Raw genomic sequence first — 25989 nt, forward strand, 5'->3', positions numbered from 1 at the left:
AGTGGGTAGAGGCCAGGATGACCTTCAAATGCTCCTCGAGCCAAGACTGGAAAATCCTATAATAGACACATCTACAAATCCCCCATAAGGTGTCTTCCTGAAAGAGCCATGTTGGCCCAGCTCTTCCTTAGGATGGGATCTGTTTGACAAAGGAAGATTGCCAGGTGCCACTCACAGCTGGCCTTGCACAGGATGGCCTGAGGGCCTTGGCAGGAGGTGAGACCTTGCAGAGAAGACGTTGTCTTGAAGGCATGAGGGAATGGCCCAAATCTGCAGCCTCTTTGGTGGCCAGCTGTCCTATGCAGGTCCCAGCAGGCAGCTCTCTGGCAGCAACCCCCTTCCCTGCTTGTTCTCACAGCTCCCCTCTTCTGGGTGGGCACAGGAAGGGACCTGCTTGATGTGAAGTACCTCCCCCCTGAACTTTCTGGTATCTTGTGCCTTCCCACGGTGAAGACTCTTCATTGTTCAAGATGTTCACCCCTATCTTCCCACCTCTCTCTCCATCAAATGCCAGAGGAGAAGCACGGGTCAGGAGACCATGGTGGAGTCAGCGCTCCTGTGACCTATTTCATTACTGCCTTTTTGTAGTCTTGCAACAAAGTTAGTGTCCCTGGAGTGAGGCTGTACAAATTATTCTCCACCGATTCCCGAGTCCTTTAGAAGTCCCTGCACACCAGGCCCCTTCTCAGCCCAACCTCTTATCAAAGCCTATGTGTGACACACGGCGCATACCTCCCCTAGGACACCAGCCTGGTCCTGGGGCTTCAGGTTAGAGGCTGGGACAGATGAAGACTGGAAACCACCTAACAGAACAGTCAATGAGAGATGCTTTCATGTCTCGGGCCAGCCTCCCATCCAACACACCCAGCCCCAGTTTGAATTGGAGGCAAACACAGCTGCCTGCAGCATGCTATGGAGCAATTCCAAGACAGTGCTTAGAAACAGCATCACTCCCTGTGCACCTCGGTGCCTGGGCCCAGCTGTACAGCTCCTCCTCTTGATGATTCCTTGATGGTCTGAATGTCGGGTTGTGGAAGGGTCCCACTGTGCTGCAAGCAGGCAGAGCCCATGCAGGGGTGTGAGCAGGCTCCTTTTCCCATAGGACCTAGGTTTGATATTCTCATATGTTCTTATTCCAGCTCTGACCTACGTCCAAACTGGACGCCGATGCAATGCCCCGTTCACCCCCAAGGTGCTGCTATGTGGGCCATTGGGCAGTGGGAAGAGCTTGCAGGCAGCCCTTCTGGCCCAGAGATACGGCCTTGTTGACAGTGAGTATCTCATCAGAAGTGTGGCTTCCCATTATCTCTTACCTGCCCAGGCTTTGTGTGTCACTGGCTGGTGGGGAAGAAACAGTAACCATTCTCTTTCCTGCTCCTGCTTCTTAACCCTTCCCACTTAGCTCACCCCTGTAGGGATAAAAAGTTTCCCTTTAAAGGGCATTGCCATAAAGACACTAACCAATGAAACATGTCCACAGCCCAAAGGGCTGGAACATTTTCTGGCCAGCCATCTTCACTTCCTATGGGGTACTCTCCCTGCTGTCCTCCTGGGTGCTTCCAAGCAGCCCCTCACTGGGCCCTGCTGTTTTCTTCATGGCTTGGCTCAACTCCCCCAACCCAGGTCAATGTGACCACAGTCAACACTTTCTGCACCAGAGCAAGATGCCTTTTTCTGCACAGCTTCAATAAATATTTTACCAGGCAGAGAGAAAAACATTGAAATCAGCTCTCCGGGTCTTTGCCGATGTGGTCCCAGGTGGCCTTGGTTGCTGGCCTGCGTTAGTGGGATCAAGGCTGGGGAAGGAGGGAGAAGCTGCTGCAGGCCCACAGTGTGATACTGGGGGCATTTAAAGGTGTTGCTCCCCACCCCCACACGCCACAGCCCGCCTAACCTCTCAGAAAATGACTTTCCCCAAATGCATAAATATGCACACACACTCCCTAAATAGTACACGTGCAAAAATATCTAGAGATAGAATACAACCAAGGCCACATTGTGAATAAATGTGCTCCTTTTAAGACTTGTTTTTTTAAAGCATGGGGGATGAGGTGGGGAGATAACTGTGCCATTACCCACACATCTCCAGGCTTCTGTTCTTGGGAAAATGCTGGCTTCCGCCTCCCCTTGTTTCCTCTCAGCCTGAAGAATTTCCTTTAACATTTCTTTCCCTTAACATCTGCCAGTGACAAATTCTCTCTCCTTTCATATGTCTGAAAATATAATTTTCTTGCCTTCATTTCTGAAGAACACTCGTTACATATAGAAATCTATGTCGACAGACCTGCTTGTGTTTCTTTCTCTCTCTCAGTACTTTGAAGGTGTCGTTCCACTGTCTTCTGGCCTTCGTGTTCTGAGGAGAACTCAGATTATTTTTGTGTCCTGTCACCTTGCCTATAGAAATGCTTCCTCTCCCCCTCTGGCTGCTTTTTAGTATTTTCTCTTTCTTGTTGGCTTTTAGCAATCTGAGTATAGTTACATAGAGGAATGGCTTGCTTTATGGGTTTGGGTAGGTATTTTTTTGTTTTTAGACAGGGTTTCTCTGTGTAGCCCTAGCTGTCCTGGATCTTGCTCTGTAGACCAGGCTGGTCTTGAACTCACAAAGATCTGCCTGCCTCTGCCTCCCAAGTGCTGGGATTAAAGGTGTGTGCCACCACTGCCAGGCTGGCTTGCTCTGTTTTTTCTTCCTGGACACACATGGATTCTTGGATGTTGTATCTGTCACCAAAATCTGAAATTCTGTCACCTCTGGTTGCTTTCTGGGTGTTCTTTGTCTCTCCACTCCTCTCCCTATTTGCTGAGACTCTGATGACATGTGTCAGCCTGCCCATCGAAGTCCTGTTCTGTCTGCTGCCCTGTTCTGTGCTGTTTTAGATTCTTCCATTCCTCTGTTCTTGCTTTTAGCTATGTTTCTCATCTACCGGATTGTATTGTCCAGTTTCAGGATTCTCATCTGGTCCTGTTTTCTAGTTTCCACTCCTCAGCTGGTCCCCATCTGTTTACTCATTTTAGCTATCTTTTCCTTTGAGGTTAAAAATGCTCTCTTCTGTGCCACTCCTCTGCAGCCTAGCCATGCTAATTCTGATGGTCTATTGTCTACTGATCTGATTCTATGGTCCATTTCTTTTCTTGCAAATGTTTGCATTTTTTTTCTAATTTTTCCAGTAATTTTCATTTTCATACTTGAACACTTTGGAGCTTGTGTCGAGAGTGGATTTTGTGCTTCTGCTTTTAGAATTTTAAGTTTAGCCGGGTGTTGGTGGTGCACACCTTTGTGTGCATGTACACACACACACACACACACACACACACACACACACACACACACCATAGAAATCCAGGTGAGAAGGATTGTAGCCCAGGGCTGCCTGTTATTGTAGCTGCCCGAGCATGGCTTCCCTCTTTCTCTGGTTCCCTGGCTTCCTATGATGAAACTCACATATGCTACCCACTGTCCCTCCCCAGCCAGCATTGGAGGCTGAGAACTGGGTTCAATTTTGTATAGACCTGCATTTGGGTCCCAGCCCTGTTGATTACCAGTTCTGGGTTTTTAGCCTTTGGGTCTCAGTTTCCTTATAAAAGGGCACCTGATGATTGTCAGGAATGAATAATCAAAGGAAACAGCACAGTGCTTCACACACAGGCTGTCTCACACCAGTCTGTGTCTTGGGTTTTCCTTAGCGGGGGAAACTGCCTGATACTCAGGCTGTAGTGCAGTGAGCATATTGTCCGGGACTAAGTCTGTGGTAGTTGGTCTTTGCTATACAGATCATTTCAGGTTTATTTTGGTTCTTTAGTATGGACAAGAAGATCCTTAACTGAAGGTTATAGAGCCAAGATTGCACAACTAACAACCCAATACAGCTTTTAAGCCTTCTGGCTGGGACTGGAAAGATGGCTCAGTGGTTAAGTGTTGTTTGTTTGTTTGTTTGTTTGTTTTTAAAGATTTTATTTATTTATTATGTATCAACATTCTGCTTCCATGTATATCTGCACACCCAGAAGAGGGCACCAGATCTCATAACAGATGGTTGTGAGCCACCATGTGGTTACTGGGAATTGAACTCAGGACCTCTGGAAGAGCAGTCAGTGTTCTTAACTTCTGAGCCATCTCTCCAGCCCCCCAGTGGTTAAGTGTTACATGACCACGAGAAGGGGAGTTTGGATCCCACCCAGCCACATAACAGGCCAGGTGTCCCATGCATGCAGGTAACCCCAGCTCCAAGAGGGGCAGAGACAGGAAGATCTCTGAGGCTTGTTGACTTCTAGCCTAGTCAAGATATGTAGACCCCCCCCCCAGGTTCAGAGAGAGAGAGAGAGAGACCCTGACTCAAAGGAAGGAATAGGCAGAGAGTGACAGAGGACACCTGATGCCATCTTCTGACTTTTGTACACATGTGTGCATACACACACACACACACACACACACACACACACACACACACACACACTGAGGCTGAGGAGAGCTCAGAGGCTAGGAGAATGTTCTAGTCTTCCAGAGGATCTGTGTTTGGTTTCCAGTACCCATGTCAGGTGGCTCACAACATTTCATGGCCTCTCCTGGCCTAAGCAGGCATCTGTACACATGTGCACAGACACACAGACATCCACATCATTAAAAAAACAACTCTGGCTTTGGAGAGAGATGAAAGCCTATAGGTGTTTTTGGTTTTGGCTTTGGTTTTTGTTCAATAGTCACTGACCAACCTCTCCCATGTGCTAGCCGTGGCTTGAGGCTGAAGACACAGTGGGGCAAGAGAGCAAAGGCTCTGCTGCAGTGGGCATGCAGCCAAGGGGAATGAAGAAAGTGGCAGCCATCGGGTGGCTCCAGCAGACTCTTCAGTTGTGACTTAATATCCTTTGGTCCTTTCATGAACCCACTGTCCCTCACGAGCACCTTGCCTAATGGAAGGGCTGTGGTACTACCATGCTCCCTGACCTCCTTGCATCAAACACTGTGAACAGGAACGCACCATGTCCCCAACTGCATGCTATTCCTCCACTGTAACCCAGAGAGTACCGAGTCTGCTTGGCAATTCTGGGTATAGCCGGGGCCCTGCAGGAGCCTCCCTGTCAGTGACAGCCTCGTTAGTGCCTTCCCGAGTGGTCCATTTTTAATGTTCTTTGGCAAATGCATTCCTTTTCATTCTCCCTCTCCCTCTCTCTTCATTTCCAGCTTCTTTTTTGATATTTACTTCCTCTTGGACCCCTCCACACCCTTTTATATTTTTTTCAGCGACCTTTCCCGCCCCAGCAGGCAGTGTGAGCCAGAGTGCCTTTTTTCCCCCATCCTTCCTTCTATTTAAAATTTAACAGTGTCTCCACTCCTCTCCCCCTCAGTCTGCTGCGGGCAGCTGCTGAAGGAAGCTGTGGCGGCCAAGACAAGCTTCGGGGAACTCATCCAGCCATTCTTTGAAAAGAGGATGACAGGTAGGCCACACTTTCCACTAACTGCCTCAGCCTAGTGGCTCCAGGGCAGGTGATCTGTCCACCTGTGGGCATAGGTAGGTGAAAGGGGGGACTAAGCATTTGGGGCTGCAAACGTGCTATAGTTGTGAGTAGCAGGCTTTCCTGGACCGCCAGCCCCCAAGTCATGACATGGAGATTTATTATTAATTATGAATGCCTTACGTTAGTTTAGGCTTGTTTCCAGCTAGCTATTTCCTCCTTCCTTCCTTCCTTCCTTCCTTCCTACCTTCCTTCCTTCCTTCCTTCCTACCTTCCTTCCTTCCTTCCTCTTCCTTCCTTCCTTCCTTTTTTTCTTTTTAACTTAAATCATCCCATTTCTGTTAATATATGCACTGCCCCAAAGCTCGTTCACCTCACCTATATACTGTCCATCCTGCTTTCCTGCTTCCTCCATGTCTGTCTGTCTGGCCCCCAAGGCTGGCTAGCCAGCTTCCCTTTTCTCTCTGCCCGCCAGCCCTGCCTATCCCTCCTAGCTATTGGCCATTCAGCTTTTTATTAGACCAATCAGGTATGTTTTACAGGCAAGGTAAAACAGCAACACATCTTTACAAAGTTAAACAAATGCAGCATAAACAAAACTAACACATCTTTACAGAGTTAAACAATTATTCTGCAACACAAACAAATGAAACACATCTTTACACAGTTAAACAAATATTCTATTCCACAACAATTGTGACTTGTTTGTTTAGGGAAGGCCAAATGGCATCCACACCTGGTCCCATGCCAGGTAAGTCACACATATGGTGGCTTGCCACTGGCAGTTTAGAACATTCCATTTCTTCCTGTTAAGAAGGTTCACTTTTCAGAGATGGACCAGAGGAAGACTTGCTAGGGAAGCAGTATCAGATAGCCTTTCCAGGTCCCCTGTGTCACCTACAGTCTGAAAGCATCCTTGGATCTGACTCTCCAGAAAGGGAATCCCTGGACTGCCTTTCCAGGCCAGCTACCTGAGGCAGGGCAGCTGGGCAGTGTGAGAGCCAGTGTGCACTGTGATGCTTTCTGATCTAGTTCAGACCCCAGTACTGCCCCAACCAGCTGGTCATGTGGCCCCAAGAAACCCCCACGCGCTTCTCAAAGGTCCAAGCATCTTGGCAGTAAGATGGAGAGAGGAATCTAGTCACGATCATTGCCTGGACCATCCATCCACAGGGCCCAGGAGGTGGAGAGCAAGGGCAACTGTACTGGGATGCAGCCCAAGTTGGTAGAGTGCCTGCCAGGCATGCGTGAAGCACCACGTAAACCGGGTATGGTGAGGCACACCCGAAATCCTAGCACTTGGGGGTTGACGATTACTCTCAGCTGCATAATGAGCTTAAGGTCAGCCTGGGCTGTGTGGGACCCTGTCCCAAAAAGATAATAATAGCAACAATAACAACAACAACAACAATAAACAGTAGCAGCAAGCACAGTGGCACCTGGTGTGTGCCCACGTCCCGCCCCTGCCCTACACAGTGCCAGGTTGCACACTGCAGATTAGTGCACTGAATGGATGAACAGGGTGCCAAAGCACGTAGCTGGGTGCCCTCGGCTTCTGCCCTGTGCCATGCTGTTTGCGACTATGTGAAGCACTAGTTCCCCACCAGCAAGCATGTAGGAATCACAGATAAAGACAGTGGCTAAGCCAAGGGGCAGAGCAAAACGTCATGGATTTCCCAAGGGATGCACAGGAACCCTGCATCCCTTCCTGTGATGTTCACATGTTACCCCCCCCCCATGAAATTACAAAAAAGTAAGCATTTGAGTAGTTTCCAAGTTTGTATCCCCTGGGCTATTTTATGAAGTGTGTTTTCTCCTGTATATAAGGATGACAGTATGCCCAATCATCTATTGAGGGATTGGATCAAGAGTCATGCCCATTAGGAATCGCGTATGGAATGCTGTCCCTGTGTGCACACCTATGTCACTGTGTGTGCCTGCTTCCTCCATCTCTTTGCCACCTCTGGTTGTCCCCGGCATGTTTGTCTGCTGTTGCTGATGGAACACACCTCGTGGTTAAGACAATACAAGTTTATTTTATTATGGAGGCTGGAAATCCCGAACCAAAGTGTTGTCCAGGCCCTGGGCACGACTTAACACCTTCCTTTTTCTCCCTGCTCCTAGAGGCTTCCTGTATCCCTTGCTGCTAGGCCCACCTCCCTTTTTGAAGTCAAGCAGTGTAGCATATCTGTGTCCCACTCTGTCACTCTATCTCTGTCTCTCTCTCTTGTGCTTCTCTATGTAGGCCTCGTCAATATGTAGACCAGGTTGGCTTGAACTCACACAGCTCTGCCTGCTTCTACCTACTGAATGCTGGTATGAAAGATGTGCACCATACCCGGCTGCTCTTGACTTCTCATTCCAAGGACTGAAATAATGACTCACAGGGATGTGCAAAAGTAGAAAGGAACCCTCACTGAGAAGCAAAGCAATAGTGTTGATCAGAAGCACCTGTCAACTGTCAGTGGCCCAGGCGTGGCTATCCTTGAGGGCTTTCTTTTTATAGAGTTTCAGAGAAGGAAAAGTTTGGCTGCAAGGAGCATAGTGAAGACTGGTCTCTGTTTTGGTGAATAGATCTAGATTGTGTAAACCTTCCTTCCCACAATGCATCTGGTTTTAACCACATTCACTTAGGAACAGGCATAGATGCTAGAGAACATGCCCTAAAAATGTCCTTCAAGGATACAGTTTTTATTACTGCACATACACCTAAAACCAATCTAATCTGTCCCAACCCACAGCCTGTGGTTGTTGGGTTGTGTCCAGGATTGAGTGGAAATGGGGTTTCATCCAGGGACCCACTGAGGGGCGTGTTCTGGTTAGTTTCTGTCAACCTAGCCCAAACCTAGACATACCTGGGAAGACAGAACCTTAATTGAGAAATCGCTTCCATCAGATTAGTCTGAGGCCATGTCTGTGGGCTCTTTCTTGATTGTTGATTGATGTGGGAGCCCACTGTGGGTGGTGCCATTCCCAGGAAGACAGGTCTGGTCTATAGAAGAAGGTAGTTGAGCAAGCCATGGAGAGCAAGCCAGTAAGCAGGATTTCTCAGTAACCTCTGCTTCAGTTTCTACCTCCATGGTTTCTCTCTGCCCTGGCTGCCCTCTATGTTGGGTCGTAACCTATATGTCAAATAAACCTTTCCTCCCCAAGCTTCTTTGGGTCATAGTGTTTATCAAAGCAATTGAAGCCAAACTAAGATGGGGTAGCAACTTGTTATCATCATCTAAAGCAGGCTTGGGTGCAGCTCGATGTGGGTGTGAGTTCTTAAGCCACTTCACAGGTTGCTGAATACATCGTTTGGGGAGGGGCAGGTGCATGGTCCAAGCCAAGCGGATGCCGAGGTTGCCAAACTGTTTCTTATGCTGGCTGCCTCAAGGATATAGATGTCCACTGGAGGAATGTTATTCTGCCTACCAGAAAAATAAGCTTTGCCCATATGTCTTTAATTGTGACCACCTTTTGATTACAAGTGAGGGTTGGTAAGGTTGACTATAATTTGATAAGATAATTTTATATGCTTTTCTCATTGGGTGTGGATGCCAGGTTTTTGTTTTTTGTTTTTTTTGTTTTTTTTTTTTGTTTTTTTTTGTTTTTTGTTTTTTTAACCTAAATCATAGCTAAGGTGTAAATGGGAGCAATGGGGAGCCTCTTCCTCTCAGGAGATCTGGCCCATTACTGTATACAGTGGCTCCTTCAGCCTCCACCCAGACAAACTGAGGAGGCCCTTCTGAGGCCCAGCTGACAGGCGTGGCTTTCATCATGGTCTGGGGTCTTGTGTATATGGAGACAGGTGTGTGTTTCTCTGGACGGCTCCCTCATTGGTGTTTTGTGATGTTTTATTCCTCCATAGCTTTGTTTGTTTAGGCAATATACCACTAGCTGTTCACGCTTCCTACAAATTAATGACACAACAACCACCACCATCAGACCTTCCCTACAGAAGCAATATGTTTTACTGTCTTGTCTCACAGCATAGCAAGAAGTGTATTTACATAACATCACCACTCAGGGCCTCATTAGTGGGCTTCGGAGAAGCTGCCAGGCCAGTCAGAGTGCTGGCCTTGAAGAGGGCACACGTGCACTGCTCAAGCTGGAGGGGCCACTTCCCAAAATCTGGGGCGGGAAGGGCTCTAGCAGTTCTCCACAGCTGAGTTTTGAGAGGAAGCTGGGATGGAACAGGGGACTGCCAGACCACCCAAGCCATGCCTACTTCTGGGAGGAGGCTGTCTGAGAGTCAGTGACATCGGTGATTCAAGGGTGCCCTAGCCCACAGGTATGTTAATGTTCAGGTTTGAGAAATGTTCCTGAATCTTGACCCTGTCATGGTTAGTGTTACCTGTCAACTTACATGATCTGGCATTACCTAGGAGACAAGCCTGGAGGCACACCTATGCAGGGTTGTCTTAATTATGGTAACTAATGCAGGAAAACCCATCTTACCTGTGAGCGGGAACATTCCCTGGCTGGAATCCTGGACTGTGTAAGTGGAGAAAGGGAGCTGCGTGGCAGCCTGCATCGCTCTCTGCTTCCTGACCATGCTGTGTCTTAAAATCAGGGTCACTATTGCTGTGATGAAACACCATGACCAAAGCAACTTGAAGAGGAAAGGGTTTATTTGGCTTATACTTCCACATCACTGTTCATCATCAAAGGAAGACAGGACAGGAACTCAAGCAGGGCAGAAACCCAGAGGCAGGAGCCAAGACAGAGGCCATGGAGGGGTGCTGCTTAGTGTCTTGCTCCTCATGGCTTATGAAGTCTGCTTTCTTATAGAACCCAGGACCACCAGCCCAGGAATGGCACCACCCACAAGGGCTGGGCCCTCCCCATCAATCACTAATTGAGAAAATGCTCTACAGGCAGATCTTACAGAGGCATTTTCTCAATTGAGATTCCCTCCTCTCAGATGACTCCAACTTGTGTCAAGTTGGCACAAAACTAGCCAAGACAAGCTACGTCAATCACCCACAGCCTAGACTTTCATCCCATGATAGGCTGTACCTTAACCTGTGAGTCAGAATAAAGCATTTCTTTTGTGAGATTTTTATCATAGCAACAGAAGAAGAAACTGAGGCAGATCCCATGAAAAGGCAGTCCCCAGAGCAGCAGGTAAACACCATCAACTGGGACTAGCAAGTAGAGATGCAGTTAGAATCCAAAGTCACAGCCCTTCAGGTCCAGGGAAAGACACCCAAAATGTCCACATCCTGATGGTGGGCCTGGAAGATGGACTCTCAGACCTGGCTGGGGAGGGAGGAGCCTTGGCTGGGCAGAGGCAGCAGCTCAGCAGGACCCTCTGGAAAGAGGCCCTGTCATATCTTTCTACACCCCGTGTCAGAAGGTCCCTCTTGAATGTTAAAGGACAAGTTGGTACACCCTGTCACACTTTGAGATTCAGAAGAGGGAGACCACAGCTGCTCCTCCATTGCTTACAGGGTGTGTGTATGTGTAAGTAAGTGTATGAATGTATGGATCTGTAGGTGTGTGCATGTGTGTGTATGTGTGTATGTATGTTTGTATGTTTGCTCATGTGAGTATGTGGGTGTGTCTCTCTTTGTGTGTATGCATATGTAAGTGTGCATGTGTGTATATGTGTGAATCTGTGTGTGTGTGTGTGTGTGTGTGTATATGTGTGAATCTGTGTGTGTGTGTGTGTGTGTGTGTGTGTGTGTGTGTGTGTGTGTGTGTGTATACACATGGGAGTCTATCCAGGCATCTCAGATGCTCCTCTTCAGATTCCCAGGCATATTCTATTACCTTTACCCTGAGTGCCAACATTGGTTTTAGGAATGTGGAAATAGCAAATTATGAATCTTTCCAAGGGTAATCAAGACCTACAAGGTAGAGAGTTTGGCTACCCAGGCAGAGAGGATTATAAAAACAAAGTCAAGGGAAAATGTCAAGGCATGTGTCACATGCCTATAATCACAGCACTTAGAAGGCAGAGAGAGAGATGAAGGGTTCAAGGTCATAGCTATAGTTTGGGGTTTTGGAGTTTGGAGGTTGTTTGCTTTTTGTTGTTGTTGTTGAGACGGGGTAGCCCTGTCTCTGTGTAGCCCTGGCTGCCCTGGAATTCACCATGTAAACCAGGCCGGCCTTGAACTCAGAGATCCACCTGGCTCTGCTAGGATTAAAGGTGGTGTGCCACTACCTTCTGGCTGATAGCTTAAGTCTGAAGCCAGCCTGAGCTACATGAGAACCTGTATCAAGTAAAAATAAATAAATAAATAAATAAATAAATAAATAAATGAAAAAAGACAAAGAAACACCTCTGTGGTCCATGAGCCCCTGGGACCTCTGAGCTGATTGGTGTCACTGTTATGTGGCCACCCAGCATAGAAATCTCATCGCAGGTCAGGCACCCCAGACTCATCTGGGAACCCATAAGCCGACTGACTGTAAGCCCTCTGCTCGCCCATGCTGCTGTTGCTGACCTCCTGGTCACCTTTCTCACAGACAGGCCCTCTCCTCTCTGCTCATCATGCATGCTGTAGATAGAGCCTCACATCTCAGCATGTCCCTGCCACCCTTGCAGTCACTGGCTCAGCAGGGTGGATCCAGATGTCATCTTTCCCCCATGGAACCACTTCCTCTTGAGTCCCCCCACTGGGCCCAGCTCTGACCTCTGTGGACTTGGTGATACTCTCTTTCTGTCCTCACAGATGCTGCCAACACCTCCTTCCTCTCAAATTGACAGCAAAATTAACAACTGTACTGTTCATTCTCCCATCTTTCTAAATTTTCTGGCCAAAGGACTCCAGGGCCCCATCATGGCTTATCATCAATCTCTTTATCCCAGCTCTAGGTGATAGTACCACAGACAGAGGGCCAGTGAGATCCTCATTCTGTGCCCCAGACTTTGAAATAGATAGGTCTGACCTCCCAAACTCATGCTGACTTGAGCTTCCGCTCACACAACAAATTTATTCCCTGGGGTTCCATGTGAGTCATTCTGTAGGCAGGCAGCGTCCCTCACAGCCCAAGGGGCTTGGTCTGCCAAACAGGCTCTAGCTTCAAGCGTGTCCCCTCTAAGAAGCCCAGAGTGCTTTCACATGGGTAAGAAATGAGCAAAAAGGATCCCAGACTCTCAGGAAGGTAAGTTTGCCAGCATTTCTTGTCAGCACCTCCTGCCTGCTTTGCCTTAGCTATGGAGCCCACTGTGCGTGGCACGGTGCTCTCCCAAATACCAAGAAACTGGCTTCTAGTGATCCTGTCTCCAGGTGGTGGTGTGTGCGGCTCCTTCCCTGGCTTCATTCCTCCTGAAAGGGTTCTGTGGACTTTGTGAATTTCAGAGACCCAGAACTTTCTCGGGAAAGTGTCCAGTATGGCTTTGCCACCCAATGCCTGGTTCTCTAAACGTAGGGCCTGCCCCCCACTGACCTCACCTGGCTGTGCTAACTCATCTATCTGGCTGGAACGTATACACTGCCTTTTTTGGGGAACAGAGCTCATGTCCAGATTGTGGGTCCCCTAGGTGACACACTACGACCCCACCTTGGTTCAGGAGGGTGGTGTCTTCCCCTAATCTGGTCATTGGTCTAATTCTTGGATATTGCTTGGGTTTTCAGTAGAGGAGATTAAAAACAGGCAAAGGGCAGGGTGTGGTGGTTCACACCTTTGATCCCAGCTAGGGCTGCACAGTGAGACTATCTCAGACAACAGTAAAACATCAGCAAAAGCCTAGGTTATCCTTGGATTAAGCCTTTGCTTTAATGTGTGATGAATTTATCTGGAGCATCCACAGCATGCTTGGTCCCATCAGGACCTTGCCAGCAAGGGCCTGTCTCTCCAGTGGGGCTTTCCCTTCTCCTGTCTCTCCAGGAATGGAGAGCCATCCACCATAGCTCTGCCTAGCTGGCTCTTGGCAGGCTTACAATGGGCTCCCAATTCAACTGTATGATAACCAGGAGTTAGAGCAGAAAGGCCCACATTCCTTGGGACATCCCAGGCTTGTGCCTATTTCCAGGGGAGACTCCAGCTATTTAATTGGCATAATAAAAACGACAGTCCTGGTGTGTTTTGGAAAAGACCATTGCCTGGAGTTAGCAGCATTTCCTCCCACACAGCCTCGATTTCCTAAACATGTCTGCCTAGTAAGGTCCCTCGAGGTCTCATCGAATCCAAACAGAGGTGGGAGGTCTGAGGGAGATTTGAGACCCTCACTTGAACAATCACCTACAAAACTAGCTAGCGGAACTCGAGCACGCCATGCAGCCCAAACTGGGACGATTACAGCAATTCTGAGAGCACTCTGCGAGTCCAGGTCCCAGGAGGCAGCCTACATCACAGCCTAGTTGCAATGCCTCATTTTGTTTAAAATGGGAAAATTAATATTCTCATCGCTAAATGCACACGAAAGAGTCGACAATAGGCTGCTCTCCCCTTTTGTTTAAAACTTGCAAAGAGCTTTGGAGTTGAAAGACCATGCAAAGCCCCCATCTGAGGAGGTAAGAGGATGCCTATCCTTGTTTGGAGCCTGCGCTAGCTGCAAGCTGCCTTCCCGCCGAGGGGAGACCCTAGGGGACCTCTGCCCGCTACCAGCAGCCTTCCAGTGTGGTGTGTTTGTACTCACTGAAGACAGCGCAGGCCTCTCTAAATAATTTACCAGTTGATTAATAGACTCACAGGGGTATAATTAGTGGAGGGAGAGACAGCGGGCACAGTAACCGGTACACGCTTGGGGGAACAGCCAGCCTTTATTTTTCTACAGAAATTTTCTAGGGTGCTGGGCGTTTGAAGCTAAGTTGGGAAGAGCTCAGCGCCTCTTCCCTTTTGAAGTGGAAATAGGACAGTTTGAATCCGTCGAGTTTAATTTTTCACAAGCTTTAGGGGCCCCGCAGAGTAACTTCCTTTTTATTATTGAAAAAAAAGCCCATATTTTTCTTTCATTTTTCTATGCGTACACACCCACCCACCCTTGTGCGCGCGTGCACACACACACACAGCCCAAGCAGTGAGTCCTAAACACACTAATTTACTTTTCTATCAACATGGGTTGTCCTCAAGCTGCCTCCCCCAGGTATGTCCCCCAGAGTCTCACCCCAGCCAGAGGCCCGCTGGAAGGTGGCCTGAAGGTGGATTAATGGATGCCCCCTGTAATGTATGCATTCTCCAGGATCCCTCACCTCTGCCTGACAATGCTTTTGAAGTAGCTCCCTTTTTCAAATCAAACTTTTGACTTTTCCGCTGGGACTGCTACAAAGACTTCCTTATGGAAACGAGGTAACAGTCTTCCTTTTGGCCCAGGAGAGAGCAGTGGCTGGCCTAGCCAAACAGGCCACTGGTATAAAAGTGCTGTTTGCATTTTGAGGGTCCAAGGGCCTGTTAATGAGAATGGATCTATAAAGGGGTCAGGACACACGTGTGTCCCCAGCCCCTGCCATCAACAGGTTCGTGCCTCTCAGAAGCATAGTTGCTCATTTGTCTTCACTAGGCTTTCATTGCAAACTGTACATTGTCTTTCTCCATGATCAAAATGACATCCAGAAAGGGGAATGGCTAGGCACCATGAGCCATGAAGCTTTCTGTTCAGTGACTAGTCCGGTGGGGGAAACTGAGGCAACTGGAGATTCTCCATTCATGGAGGAAGAAGCTAAGTGGCCCGCCCATCCCTGCTGCTTGGCACCCAACCCAGATCTCCTGCAGACTCCAAGGACTTGCTGTGTATCGGGTATCCAGTTGATAACAAAACAAACCCAGACATTTCTAGGCAGTCCAAGGAGATCCCAGAAGTACAAAGTGTCCTCCTACTTGGAGTTGCTTGGAGGCATCTTCCTCTCCGGGGGCAGCCAAAGAGGCCTCGGAGAAAAATGAAAACTGCAAGGCACTCAGCTGTGAAATTGTCCTCGACAGGTTGTCCCTGGAAGCCCAGCCTGCTTCTCCAGGCAGGAGGTCCCCAATGTGCCATCTGGGCAGCCCTTGGCATGCCTGGTGCTGCAATCAAGCCCCTCTCAGACCTTCCCAAAGGCAGCAACGCTTGGGAGTATCCTCAACTGACGGAAGCAACATTGCTTCTTTCTCAAGTGGGGCCTGCCGAAGCCTAAGGTGCGGTGAGGAGGCCACCTCCCCACCATGGCCTTTTGTGGCCTCTGTACCTACAAATCCAGCTCGGGGTGTAAGAGGACATCTGAGGAGCTCACTGCCCAGTCAGTCCTGGAGCCTCCCTGTGTGGAGGGACCTGGTGGAGTCCTGTTGGATTGCAGCCTGCAACATCACACCTGTCTACATCACTCCATGTGACGTTGTGGCAGCAAGGGGCAGTGGGTGACAGAACACACTGAGTACAGAGGGCCCTGGTCAGGTAGGGGCTGAGGAGCATGAGGCCTAAGAACAAAGAGGAGGAAGTTTCTTCCCTTGCCTGCAGTCAGCACAGGGCTGCAAGTGAGGAGAAAGGACTTCATCCTCCTTGCCCTTGCCCTGACTGACTCCTCCCTGCCAGTTGAGCATGACCGGCCCACACCTCAGCCTTTCCCTGTCTGCTTGTGTTCTGCTCTGCAGTGGGGCTGGTGGGCTATTCCTCAGTGCCCAACTCCAGCACTACACGCTCATGAGGACAGATCAGCGGGTATCTGTGAACAACAGAGTAGGCAGGTGACATAAACCCCTGTGCTGCCCTCTGCCCTCTGCCCTCTGCCCTCTGCTGCTTGTTTCTATGTAAATGGGAGAGAACAAAAAGCTGAGTACATACGGAAGGTTGCTAGAACGTCCACCTACCATCAGTCTGGACTCTTGGTTATTAGTTAGGGCTCCAGAATCATGCCAGCTGAGTTCCCACCCACCATGCACATTAAACTGTGGCCTTGGGCAAGCTCCTTAGCCTCTCAGGGCTGCAGTTTCCTTGGCTATAAGGTGATCTTTTTAGTTTCATCAGTTCGCTTTGTATGCACAGTGCATCAACAGAGTGCTAGGTACAAGGGTTGGTGAAATGGCCCAGTAGACAAAGGCACCTGAGTTTGACTTCTGGAGCCCACATGGTGAAAGCAGAGAATAGCAACTTGTTCCCTGCCCTCCCTCCACACACATGCTATGATAGTGCCACCCCCATAAATAAATGTAATTAAAACAATAGCAACAACAGCGTACGGGCACAGTGCATGTACAATGCTTACTCACTCCCTGCTTCATAGCGACAGGAGTCATTGCTTTTGTGCTGGTATGAATACCGATGTATACTAGCACACCCATGCATGTGTGTTTGTATATCTCTGCACCTCTGGAGGCCACAAGTCAATGCTGGGTGTCTTCCTCAATCACTCTCTGCCTTTTTTTTTTTTTTGAGGCAGGGTCTCTCACTGAACCTGAAACTTAACAGTCAGGCCAGCAAGCTCCAGGGATCCTCTGTCTACCCCTCCACAATGCTGGGCTTAACAGATGTGTGCCACCACTCACACTTTTATGTGGGTGCTGGGGATCTGAACTCAAGTCCTCATGTTTGCACAGCAAGCGCTTTACCTGCCAAGCCGGCTATCCAGCCCCAATGTTTAATTTTCGGATGTCTTGTTCTTTTCCTATGACAGCTACCTGTTTTGGGTGCCTGGTCTCTATAGTAACCAGGAGCAGCCGTAACCCTGGTACCCAGTGGTCTGTTACAGTGTGACGGGCTGGCCTACCATAGCATAAGATGGAGGCTAGTTGATCATGATCTCAACTTAGCACGAGGATTTGTAATAGGGCCCCAGGGAGGGCTTGCCTCCACTCTGCCCTGACACGGGGTTAGCTGACATGTAAATTCCTGAAGATTGCTGACGGGTCCTCAGAGCCTTGCATCTGCCTCTTCTCCCTTTGGGCCTCTTCCATATGCCTCTGCTAGGGCTAGCGTGGCCAACCCAGATTCCTATCCCTATGTTTTGTGCTTTGGATAAGCTTGGGACAGCGAGGGCTGGCCAGGCATCTCCCGCTGTAGTCCTCATATGACTGGCTTGGTTTCCTCACACATATAATAACTGCAGGTTCCCCCAGCCTTCCTATGCCATGGCTTCTGCCCCTAGCTCAGTGTGGCAATGGGCACAGTGCAGGCTTCCTGGTCTCAGCCATGTAGTAGTGTTCTCCTAAAGGCATTAGTAGAGCACAGAGCTTGACTGAGCCACCGAGTGCCTAGATTGGCTATATATCCATCCAAGCTCTGCTGCCTGTTATCTCTGCAGCTCCAGCCAAGTGGCTTTCTCTTGTTATGCTTCAGTTTGCAGTCTGGGGCACTGCTGTACCTGTGCTCATAGCATTGTTATCCCGATGGTGTGAATTAATACTTGAATTAAAATGAACACACATGCTCAGACAAAAGCCTGGCTCAGGGAAGGAACTAGAGCACACTTACGCACACTGTGGTCCCTTCTCTGTCCCGACCACAGGGCTCACCACCTGGGTTTCTGCTCCCACACCGTGACGGTCTCCCCACAGATCACCAGGGCAACAGCATCCAAGATGCCTGTGAAATAGAAGAGGAATAAGCTGCTTCCGAGCTGCATATTGGAAGCTGCAAGGTGGAAGGAATTGACTTCTCAGACTCTGATCTTCCCTTGGTAGGCACATCACACTTTCAGTCAGTTCACACACACACACACACACACACACACACACACACACACACACACACACAGGCCAGCCTGGTCTCACTTTCTCAGATCCTCTCAGGGCCCATTAAAAGATATGACGTGAGGTAAGAATAGTCACCAATTGTAGTGCACCACATAGCTAATTGAGCATGTTCAGAAGTCTTATACCACACTAGGTGAAGTTATTTACAGAAGACAGCCAATGTTTAAATATTTTTCCTCATGAATAATATTACCAGGGATAAACTGAGATGCCTGCCACCCAGCTATGGACATGTCAGCCCCAGTGCCATGTCATCTTGCCTGAGTAGGCATAGCAGAGGGGAGGGTGATGGAAGGTGAGTAGCCAATCTTTGATGGGGGAGGACCAAAGAAGACCCCAGGATTGCCTAGAGCTCGAGGATAACATGCTTTTCTGGATAGGAAAACACTGATGCTCCCTGGGGCCATTGTCTTCCAGGCACTTTGGTTCGTGTTAGGGAACACTAATGTAACAACAGAGACCTCTGCCAGATGGTGGTGGTGCATGCCTTTAATCCCAGCACTCGAGAAGCAGAGGCAGGTGGATCTCTGTGAGTTTCAAGACCAGCCTGGTCTACAAGAACTAGTTCCAGGACAGCCTCCAAAGCCACAGAGAAACCCTTTCTCGAAAACAACAACAACAACCAAAAAAAAAAAAAAAAAAAAAACAAACCCAGAGACCTCTGATAGAAGGAAATTGTGCTGTTTGCTGGAAAATGGAAAGCTGGAGATTTTCACAGTAAATAAGCCAGATTCGGGAAGATAAATATGGACTCCTCTCTCATATGTGGAATCTAGATTTTTTTGAAAAACATGAAAATAGAAGACGTGGATGGAGCCATCAGAAGGTAAACAGATGAATACAGTTGAAGCTCTCTGTGTGAGGGTGGAGATGACACAATGAAACCCATTTGTAAAATCGGGTTTTCTTTTTCAAAAAGAAAAAGGCTTTTTTTTTTTCCCTCTGAATGGATTTATTGACCACAACAAAGTTCTATATACAAAGTGACCTGGACCTTGATGACAAATTCCTATAATCCCAGGATGCAGGAGTTTGAAGCAGGAAGACCACAGGTTTGGGGTCAGCCTGGGCTACATACACAGTTCTAGGCAATGATAAGCTGCAATACTGGACTGCAGTGATGGTCTCCAAAGAGCAAAATGACCAAAGCCCAAACAAAACAACTACGATCCTTTTTAGCTAATATCTTGGTAACTGGTTGTCATATAAATAAAGAAGTCCACACTGGACACTAGGTGAATGGCCTAACCTCTGGAACTTTAATAGTTTTATAAGTTAACTGACACAGGTAGGACTGGATCCCTATGACAGGCTGCTGAAGAACAGACATGAGATGTCAAGAGGCCATTGTGTGCCCTGCCACTGTGATGCCATCGTGTTTGTGGATCATAGTGTTCCCACTATCTGATTCTAAACAGACCATAGGAAGACCAGTGGGGTCAGAGGTTAGCTTAGTGGCTTGCTGGGCTAGAACAGATATCACTCCAGCATGCACATCTGACAGGGTACCACGACAGCCCAGATTAAGTCCTTGTGAATCTGTGCACAGGACTCCAACAATGGATGGATTCTTCATTGTGTCCTCCAAATGCTGCTCCAAAGTTGCTTCCATCCGGCCCGATATCCGCCCCACTCCTGGATCCCCGAAAAAGGCTTTTAGGATCTTAAAAACCTTAGAAGACCTTGGTCTAATCTTGCACCTGGGATTCTAAGGCCTGGAAAGACAAGAGCTGTTCTGAGGTATGAGAGTTCAGTTTACCAAAGAGGCAGAGAGACCAAAAAGGTTTTGTCCATGTGCAACTGCAGGGTGCCTCGGGTGGAACAATCTAGGTCTCTTCTTACCCCCCTTGCAGTTTTTGGAAACCTGCACAGTTTTAGGAAGGCTCACTCGGGTGCAAGACCCACAATTGACCATTAGGTGGCAGTGTATAATAAACAAAAAGCACCTTTAACAGAAACAAGGGGCACTAGGTCCTGTTACTTCAGGTCCACTCACATGCCGGTTACTTCAGGTCCTCTCACATGCCGGTGATTCTAGGACAGCATGGGGAGGGCTTGCAGGTTACCAGTTCAGAGGCAGCACCAACAGGAAACTGGCTCCTGGAAATGGGTGGTTTTGCTATGGCTGACTTAAAGCAAGATTAAGTGGTTCCCCAAGACCCAGACTGAGTCAGGGAAGGCATATAGCACTTTCCCTCTCGAGAATTTGGGTATATGGAGTGGAATTCAAAGCAAAAAAGCCCCCTCCTCTCCATGGCCCTTTTTGTTGTTTTTTTTAGCTCTCCCTGCCTGACTAACTGGAGTCTCTTGGTGGCTCAGAAGGAGCAGAGCAGGTACCCAGGGACTATACTGGGAGTAGGGTACAGGAGGAAAGGTCCCTATTCTGGCCGGCTTCCTTGCATCTGGACACTGGCTCTACAGTGTTCCAAGGAGAGCTAGGGGAGAAAAGATGTAACAGGGGGAGCTTGAAGAAAACATGGCAAGTGTGCAGGTACAGGAGGACCTGGGGCATGTGAGGGGTGCGTGGGGGGGGGGACAGGAAGACCCGGGGCACATGAGGGGTGTGTGCAGATGGGAAGAGGGTTGTGAGGGAGTACGGAAGGAAAGTGTGGGTAGGAATTAGAAGGAAGTGTGCTTAAGTTACGTGCCTCTTTCTGATCCATCTCATGATGTCCCAGGAGGGTTCCAGACTCAGAACACTGTGTGTGAGACCACAGTATCTTCCTAGTATGGTGGACAGCAGGGGGCACTGTGGTCTGCTAACATCCTGGAGGTTGTTTGTGGCTGGCTCCCTTCTTGGATAGGCTGAAGATGACATGTCAGACCCGTAGTCAGAGAGGGACCAGTCCTGCCCAGCTCCATCCCACAAGTGGCTGCTTCAGGGTGATGTTGTCCTATCTGGAGCCTGAAATTGATGCTTGCAAGAAGCCCCATGTAGGGAGGGCCTAAGAGGGCCTCAAGCCCCTAACTCTAGACCAGAGGGTGGCCAGGCTCCTGGGTAGGGGGTCTTGGTAGGTGCCCTGTTGAACCCCCCTATTCACACCCCAGAATCAGTGAACTGAGATTTTAATAATCTTGAAGTCAACTCGAGGACCTTGAAAAGAAAAAGGAAGAGAAAAAAAAACATTCTAATATCACATTGTATGATCTGGTGGAATAATAGACATCTTGCACTCTGCTAAGCTCAGTCCACAGGACATTGTGGAGAAGCAGCCGTTGGCAGTGGCCAGAAGGGTGAGATATTAACTGTCAAGCCCTGAAATCAAGCCTGGGGCATCTAATTTAATGGTGAATGACTTTAGAGGATAAAGGATGAAGGATGAATGGACATGTTACTGAGGGAACTCTAAGCTTCCAGCAGAGCACCATCAGTGAGATCTGTGGCTGCTGAACTGACTGGGCCAACACGCAGGAGCCTGCGGGGAACAAGGCACTTGTGACACACAGGTGCCTGCAGCTCCTTATGCAGGTTCTTGGGCAACATTTGGGGTATTCAAGTTTCTCCACTCTACACCCAGACCCTACCCCTCTGCTGCCATTTGTCCTCTGCCAGCTGTCTTTCCAGCTCCCTTCACCTCTGCCCAGGTGGCACAGCCAGTGCCCCAGAGGAGACCCCTAGTGTGCTTCTGTGGCAAAGGACTGCCACACACCTCAGCTCTGTAGCCCCTTGGAGACTCTGTGGATTTATTGACGCTTCATATTGTACAAGGATGATAGACTATGCCAGGATAATCCAAGATGGGCAGTTCTGGGTAAACCCCCATGATGCCAGGCTTCTGGCAGAGGCTCCCAAGATGGTAAAACAAGAGGGTAGGAGTCACCCACCCATGGAGTTCCTCACATTGGAGCTACATAATGACAGCCTTCTGGGAGAGTCTATCCCATGGAACAAGCTCATGGTGACCAGTGCAAGCTCCTGCAGACAGAGGTTCCTGTTTTAAAGAAATAACACACAGGACTAGTGGCATGTCTCAGTGAATAGTGTTTGCCTAGCATACATGGAGAGTACATGAAGCCATGGTTCTGATCCTTGGCACCACATAAGCCAAGTATGAGGATCTACTCTGTTAATTCTGGCACTTAGGAGGTGGAGGCAGGAAGATGAGAAGTTCATGGAAGTTTCTTGGTTACTCAGGAAGTAATGGAGGGAGGGAAAGAGGGAGGGAGGGAGGGAGAAATGGGAGAGGAAGGAACTCCTTTTGTTTGTTTTTTAAAGACAGGGTTTTTCTGTGTAGCCCTGGCCGTCCTGGAGCTCACGCTGTAGACCAGGCTGGCCTCAAACTCAGAGATCCACCTGCCTCTGCCTCCCAAGTGCTGGGATTAAAGGTGTGAGCCACCACTGCCCAGCCTAGGAGCAAATTCTTTGGGGACTGTCTCTAGTATTCCATGCAAACTGTACACACAGTGACTATCAAATCCCACCTACAAAGTAGAAGGCCAGGAATAGCAGCCGAAGTTGTGACATGCATGCTTGCACGCACATGACTGTGCATGCATTGAGCCCTCTTGATTATGGACGTGATGTGAGCAGCTACTTCAAGTCCCCGCATTGACTCCCCTGTTATGATGGACTGTTACCTGGAATTGGAAACTAAAATCAACCCTTTATCTTTTAAGTCGATTCCTTTCAAGCCCTGAGAGAGGAGATCACTCACTACACGGCAAGAGGCCACTGCTTTGAGCGGGCAGCAAAAGGCTTTTGTTTGTTTGAGACAGGGTGTCCCTACACAGGCTGGCCTTGAACACACAGAGATCCACCTGCCTCTGCCTCCCAAGCTCAGGGATTAAAGGCGTGCGCCACTGTACTGGCTGGAAAGCCCCAAGTCTAAGGTGATGCTCATCTTTTGGAAAACAGCTGTGGATTTTTTGAGACAGGACAGCGCCCAGAAAATGGTCATGTGGAGGGCAGTGCCTCTCTCATTCACTGGCTCCCATGGCTGTCAGCCTGTGGGACCTTGTGAGGCTTCAGAATATGTTCTAGGCCACTTGCTACACCCACAGATGTTTGGTGAGAGGGGAACCTTGCAGAAGCTTCTAGAGAAACAGCCAAGCATCCCCGCTTGGGGCCCACATCCATGGCAAACAGTAGTAATATTTACTGAGTATTTCTGGGAAAATGAGTGCAAAGCGCAGGCGATGCCGTGCAAATTGCCAGGACGCAGAACATTAGCAACATGGAGCATTTAATGAGTCTAGGAAGAGAGGAATGAGTTTCAGGAAAATGTCACTTGCAGAAATGTAAACAGGCTTCTCATATCTCCCTGTGCTGGGGACTTGTTTCAGTCTCCAGGTATAAGCAGAGCTATGATTCTGGAGAGAGATCGGGTTCTCCAGACAGAGCGAGGAGACTGAGCAGGAGGCCAGAGGGGTTGCTGTGAATTTCAAATCCACTGAGTCCGACTGGATGGTATCTCAATGGTGTTGGGTGGAAATTAAAACTCTGTGCCTGGTGTGATTCCCTGACAAGCATTTGCTGTAATCCCAATGCTTGCGCCCCCACCTCCCAATTCAGACACTAAATGGTGGTAGATAAGATGGAACCTTAAGGCATGATGACATCATGAGGAGCAAGCCCTTCTGGATGGGATCAGTGGCTAAAAATACTTACCAAGGAGGCTTGACAACCCAAATTCAATCCCCAGGGCCCATACAATTTGTAAGGAGGTATGACTCCATAAAATTCAACTCTGACCACTACATGATTTTAAAAGATCCAGGACTGGAGAGATGTCAGCAGTTGAGAGCACTAGCTGCTCTTGTATGCAACACAGGTTTGATTCCTAGCACCCACAAGTTGGCTCATAACCATCTGTAACTCCAGTCCCAGAAGATTCGACACCCTTTTCTGTCCTCTGAGGGTACCAGGCATGCATGTGGTGTACAGACATGCAGGCAGACAAAACACCCACACACATAAAATGAATAAATTTTATAAATAAATAAATGAACAAATAAAGAGATCCCTGGTAACACTCCACTGAGGAGGCCATACCCGCCATATGGGCTTGTCTGTCTGCAGATTCTCTGAGAAGCCCACACCACACCCATGCACTCAGGTGTGCCTTGCTTGCTTCTGAACATCCCCCTTTCTCTTAATGCTCATGCTTAAGCCTAAACTAAAATACCTCTATCAACCCCCAACTTTGTTTCATTAAAAAAAAAAATGAGACCCAAGAGTCCACTATTTGAAAACCAGCAGGGAGCCTATAAACTAGAAAGCAGTTAGCCCTCCCCAGACAGCAGTCGTCCCTCCCCATTGGTAGGCCCTAACCTTTGCTTCCTAGCCTCCAGATCTAAGAGCCAAACACTGCTGTGCTTCTCAGTTGGTGGTACCTTGCTTTAGCTGCCATAACAGACCAAGAAGGAGGATGGTGTCTTGTTGAGGTGTGAAAGGCGAGGACCGAGATCGCCCAATGCACTGCCTATCTCAGTCAGCTTTGGGGCATCTGCCACTCGTGTTGCTGGGCCACAGAGGGGCCTTGTCCAGGTGGCTCCAATCGGCTCTGCCCAAAACTGCGTCTGCAGTAGCTCGGCGTGTGGCTCAGGAAAGGCCAGAAGGCTGTTGGCTACAGAATGCTTTCTTATCCTTCTTCCTCTGCAGTGCCAGACAGTATCATCACCAAGGCTCTGGCTGATCGTCTGGACCAACAAGACTGCATCCAGAAAGGATGGGTGCTGCACGGCTTCCCAAGAGACCTGGACCAGGCACAGATGCTGACCTCTATGGGCTACAGTCCTAACAGGTGAGCTGCTTCCCCAGAGCCCCAGGCCCTCCCAAGGCCCTGGCAATCTTCTCCCTACCAATAGTTTCTAGTGCATCAAATGGGATGAGTATGTCATCCCATTTCTCATGCATCCCACTGCATTTGCCCTGTGAGCTCAGAGTCCTGCTGCAGGCTATGGGTTTAAGTTCTAGTTAATGTTGCTCTGGCTCTGTCCATGTGCATAACCTGGCCTCTGACATTCTTAGGTCCACCTCTGAACTTCTGTTTCCCATGTCTATTTCTCCAAAACTACCGCACTAGTGAGCCACTTGAGGTTGTGTGTGTGTGTGTGTGTGTGTGTGTGTGTGTGTGTGTGTGTGTGTGTGTGTGTGTGAGACGCTGGTTCTCTTTCCACCTTGACGCGAGTTCTGGGGCGCAAACTCAGGCTGCCAGGCTTATGCCATGCCATCTTGCTGGTGTTAGCCACTTTAGTTTTCTGACGTATTTCAACACGCTATAGGGCATTGCCCTCTTACTGCACTTTACTGGATGTATTGTACCAGGTGGCATGTATTGTTTTACATTTGAAGAGGGAATGTTCCCATGGGAATTTCAGGGGGGATTGCCTTGACTTATCAACTGATCTTCTGTACCCAAGCATGACAGAAAAAGGTCCAGCACCCTCTTGGGGTGCATGCTCTGAATTCTAAGTGAATTCTAAGCCCATTTCTAGATGGGACATTGTCTGTTCTTGTTGCTGGAGATGTCAAGGTGAGTTGGTTGTGTCTGTTTTACTTTTCTCTGTGTGTGTGTGTGTTTTTTTTTAAAGAGAACAGGGAAGGCCTTGTTTCTTGCTTTTTAATTTTTCAAAAGATATATTTATTTATGTATATAGTATTCTGCCTGCACACCAGAAGAGGGCACCAGGACTCATTGTAGATGGTTGTGAGTCACCATGTAGTTGCTGGGAATTGAACTCAGGCCAGTGCTCTTAACCTCTGAGAATCTCTCCAGCCGTGTTCTTTCTTTTTTATTTGTTCTCTAGCTGGCTTGCAAAACTTTCTCTGAGTGTTTGCACTTGTGACGCTTGATTTTTCCAGGTGGAGGTAATGGTGCCCCATCTACAATTACTTATCTTTGCCTCTTTTCCATTGCAGTCTTAATGTTTCCCTCTTTACCATTTAATTAATTAGCATGAAGACTGTTACATTTTACTGTGCTGTTTTCAACAAAATTTTTA

At 48.6% G+C, this 25989-nt stretch overlaps 2 protein-coding genes across 2 annotated transcripts in view; one reads left to right on the plus strand and one right to left on the minus strand.

Annotated features, from left to right (window-relative positions):
- Nucleotides 1-25989, plus strand: part of Ak8 (adenylate kinase 8) — a 105485-nt gene that overhangs the window by 33546 nt on the left and 45950 nt on the right. Inside the window, exons 8-10 of the mRNA XM_035446942.1 lie at nucleotides 1140-1271; nucleotides 5341-5430; nucleotides 24647-24788. Of these exons, the coding sequence (XP_035302833.1) occupies nucleotides 1140-1271; nucleotides 5341-5430; nucleotides 24647-24788 (364 nt within the window). The remainder of the gene's footprint in view (nucleotides 1-1139; nucleotides 1272-5340; nucleotides 5431-24646; nucleotides 24789-25989) is intronic.
- LOC118237866 (ragulator complex protein LAMTOR5-like) lies at nucleotides 19382-19682 on the minus strand. Its single transcript, XM_035446943.1, has one exon. The coding sequence runs from the start codon at nucleotides 19655-19657 to the stop codon at nucleotides 19382-19384; it is 276 nt and encodes a 91-aa protein (XP_035302834.1). The 5' UTR covers nucleotides 19658-19682.

The sequence above is a fragment of the Cricetulus griseus genome, chromosome 6, assembly GCF_003668045.3.
Source record: "Cricetulus griseus strain 17A/GY chromosome 6, alternate assembly CriGri-PICRH-1.0, whole genome shotgun sequence".
In the NCBI taxonomy this organism is placed as follows: Eukaryota; Metazoa; Chordata; class Mammalia; order Rodentia; family Cricetidae; genus Cricetulus; species Cricetulus griseus.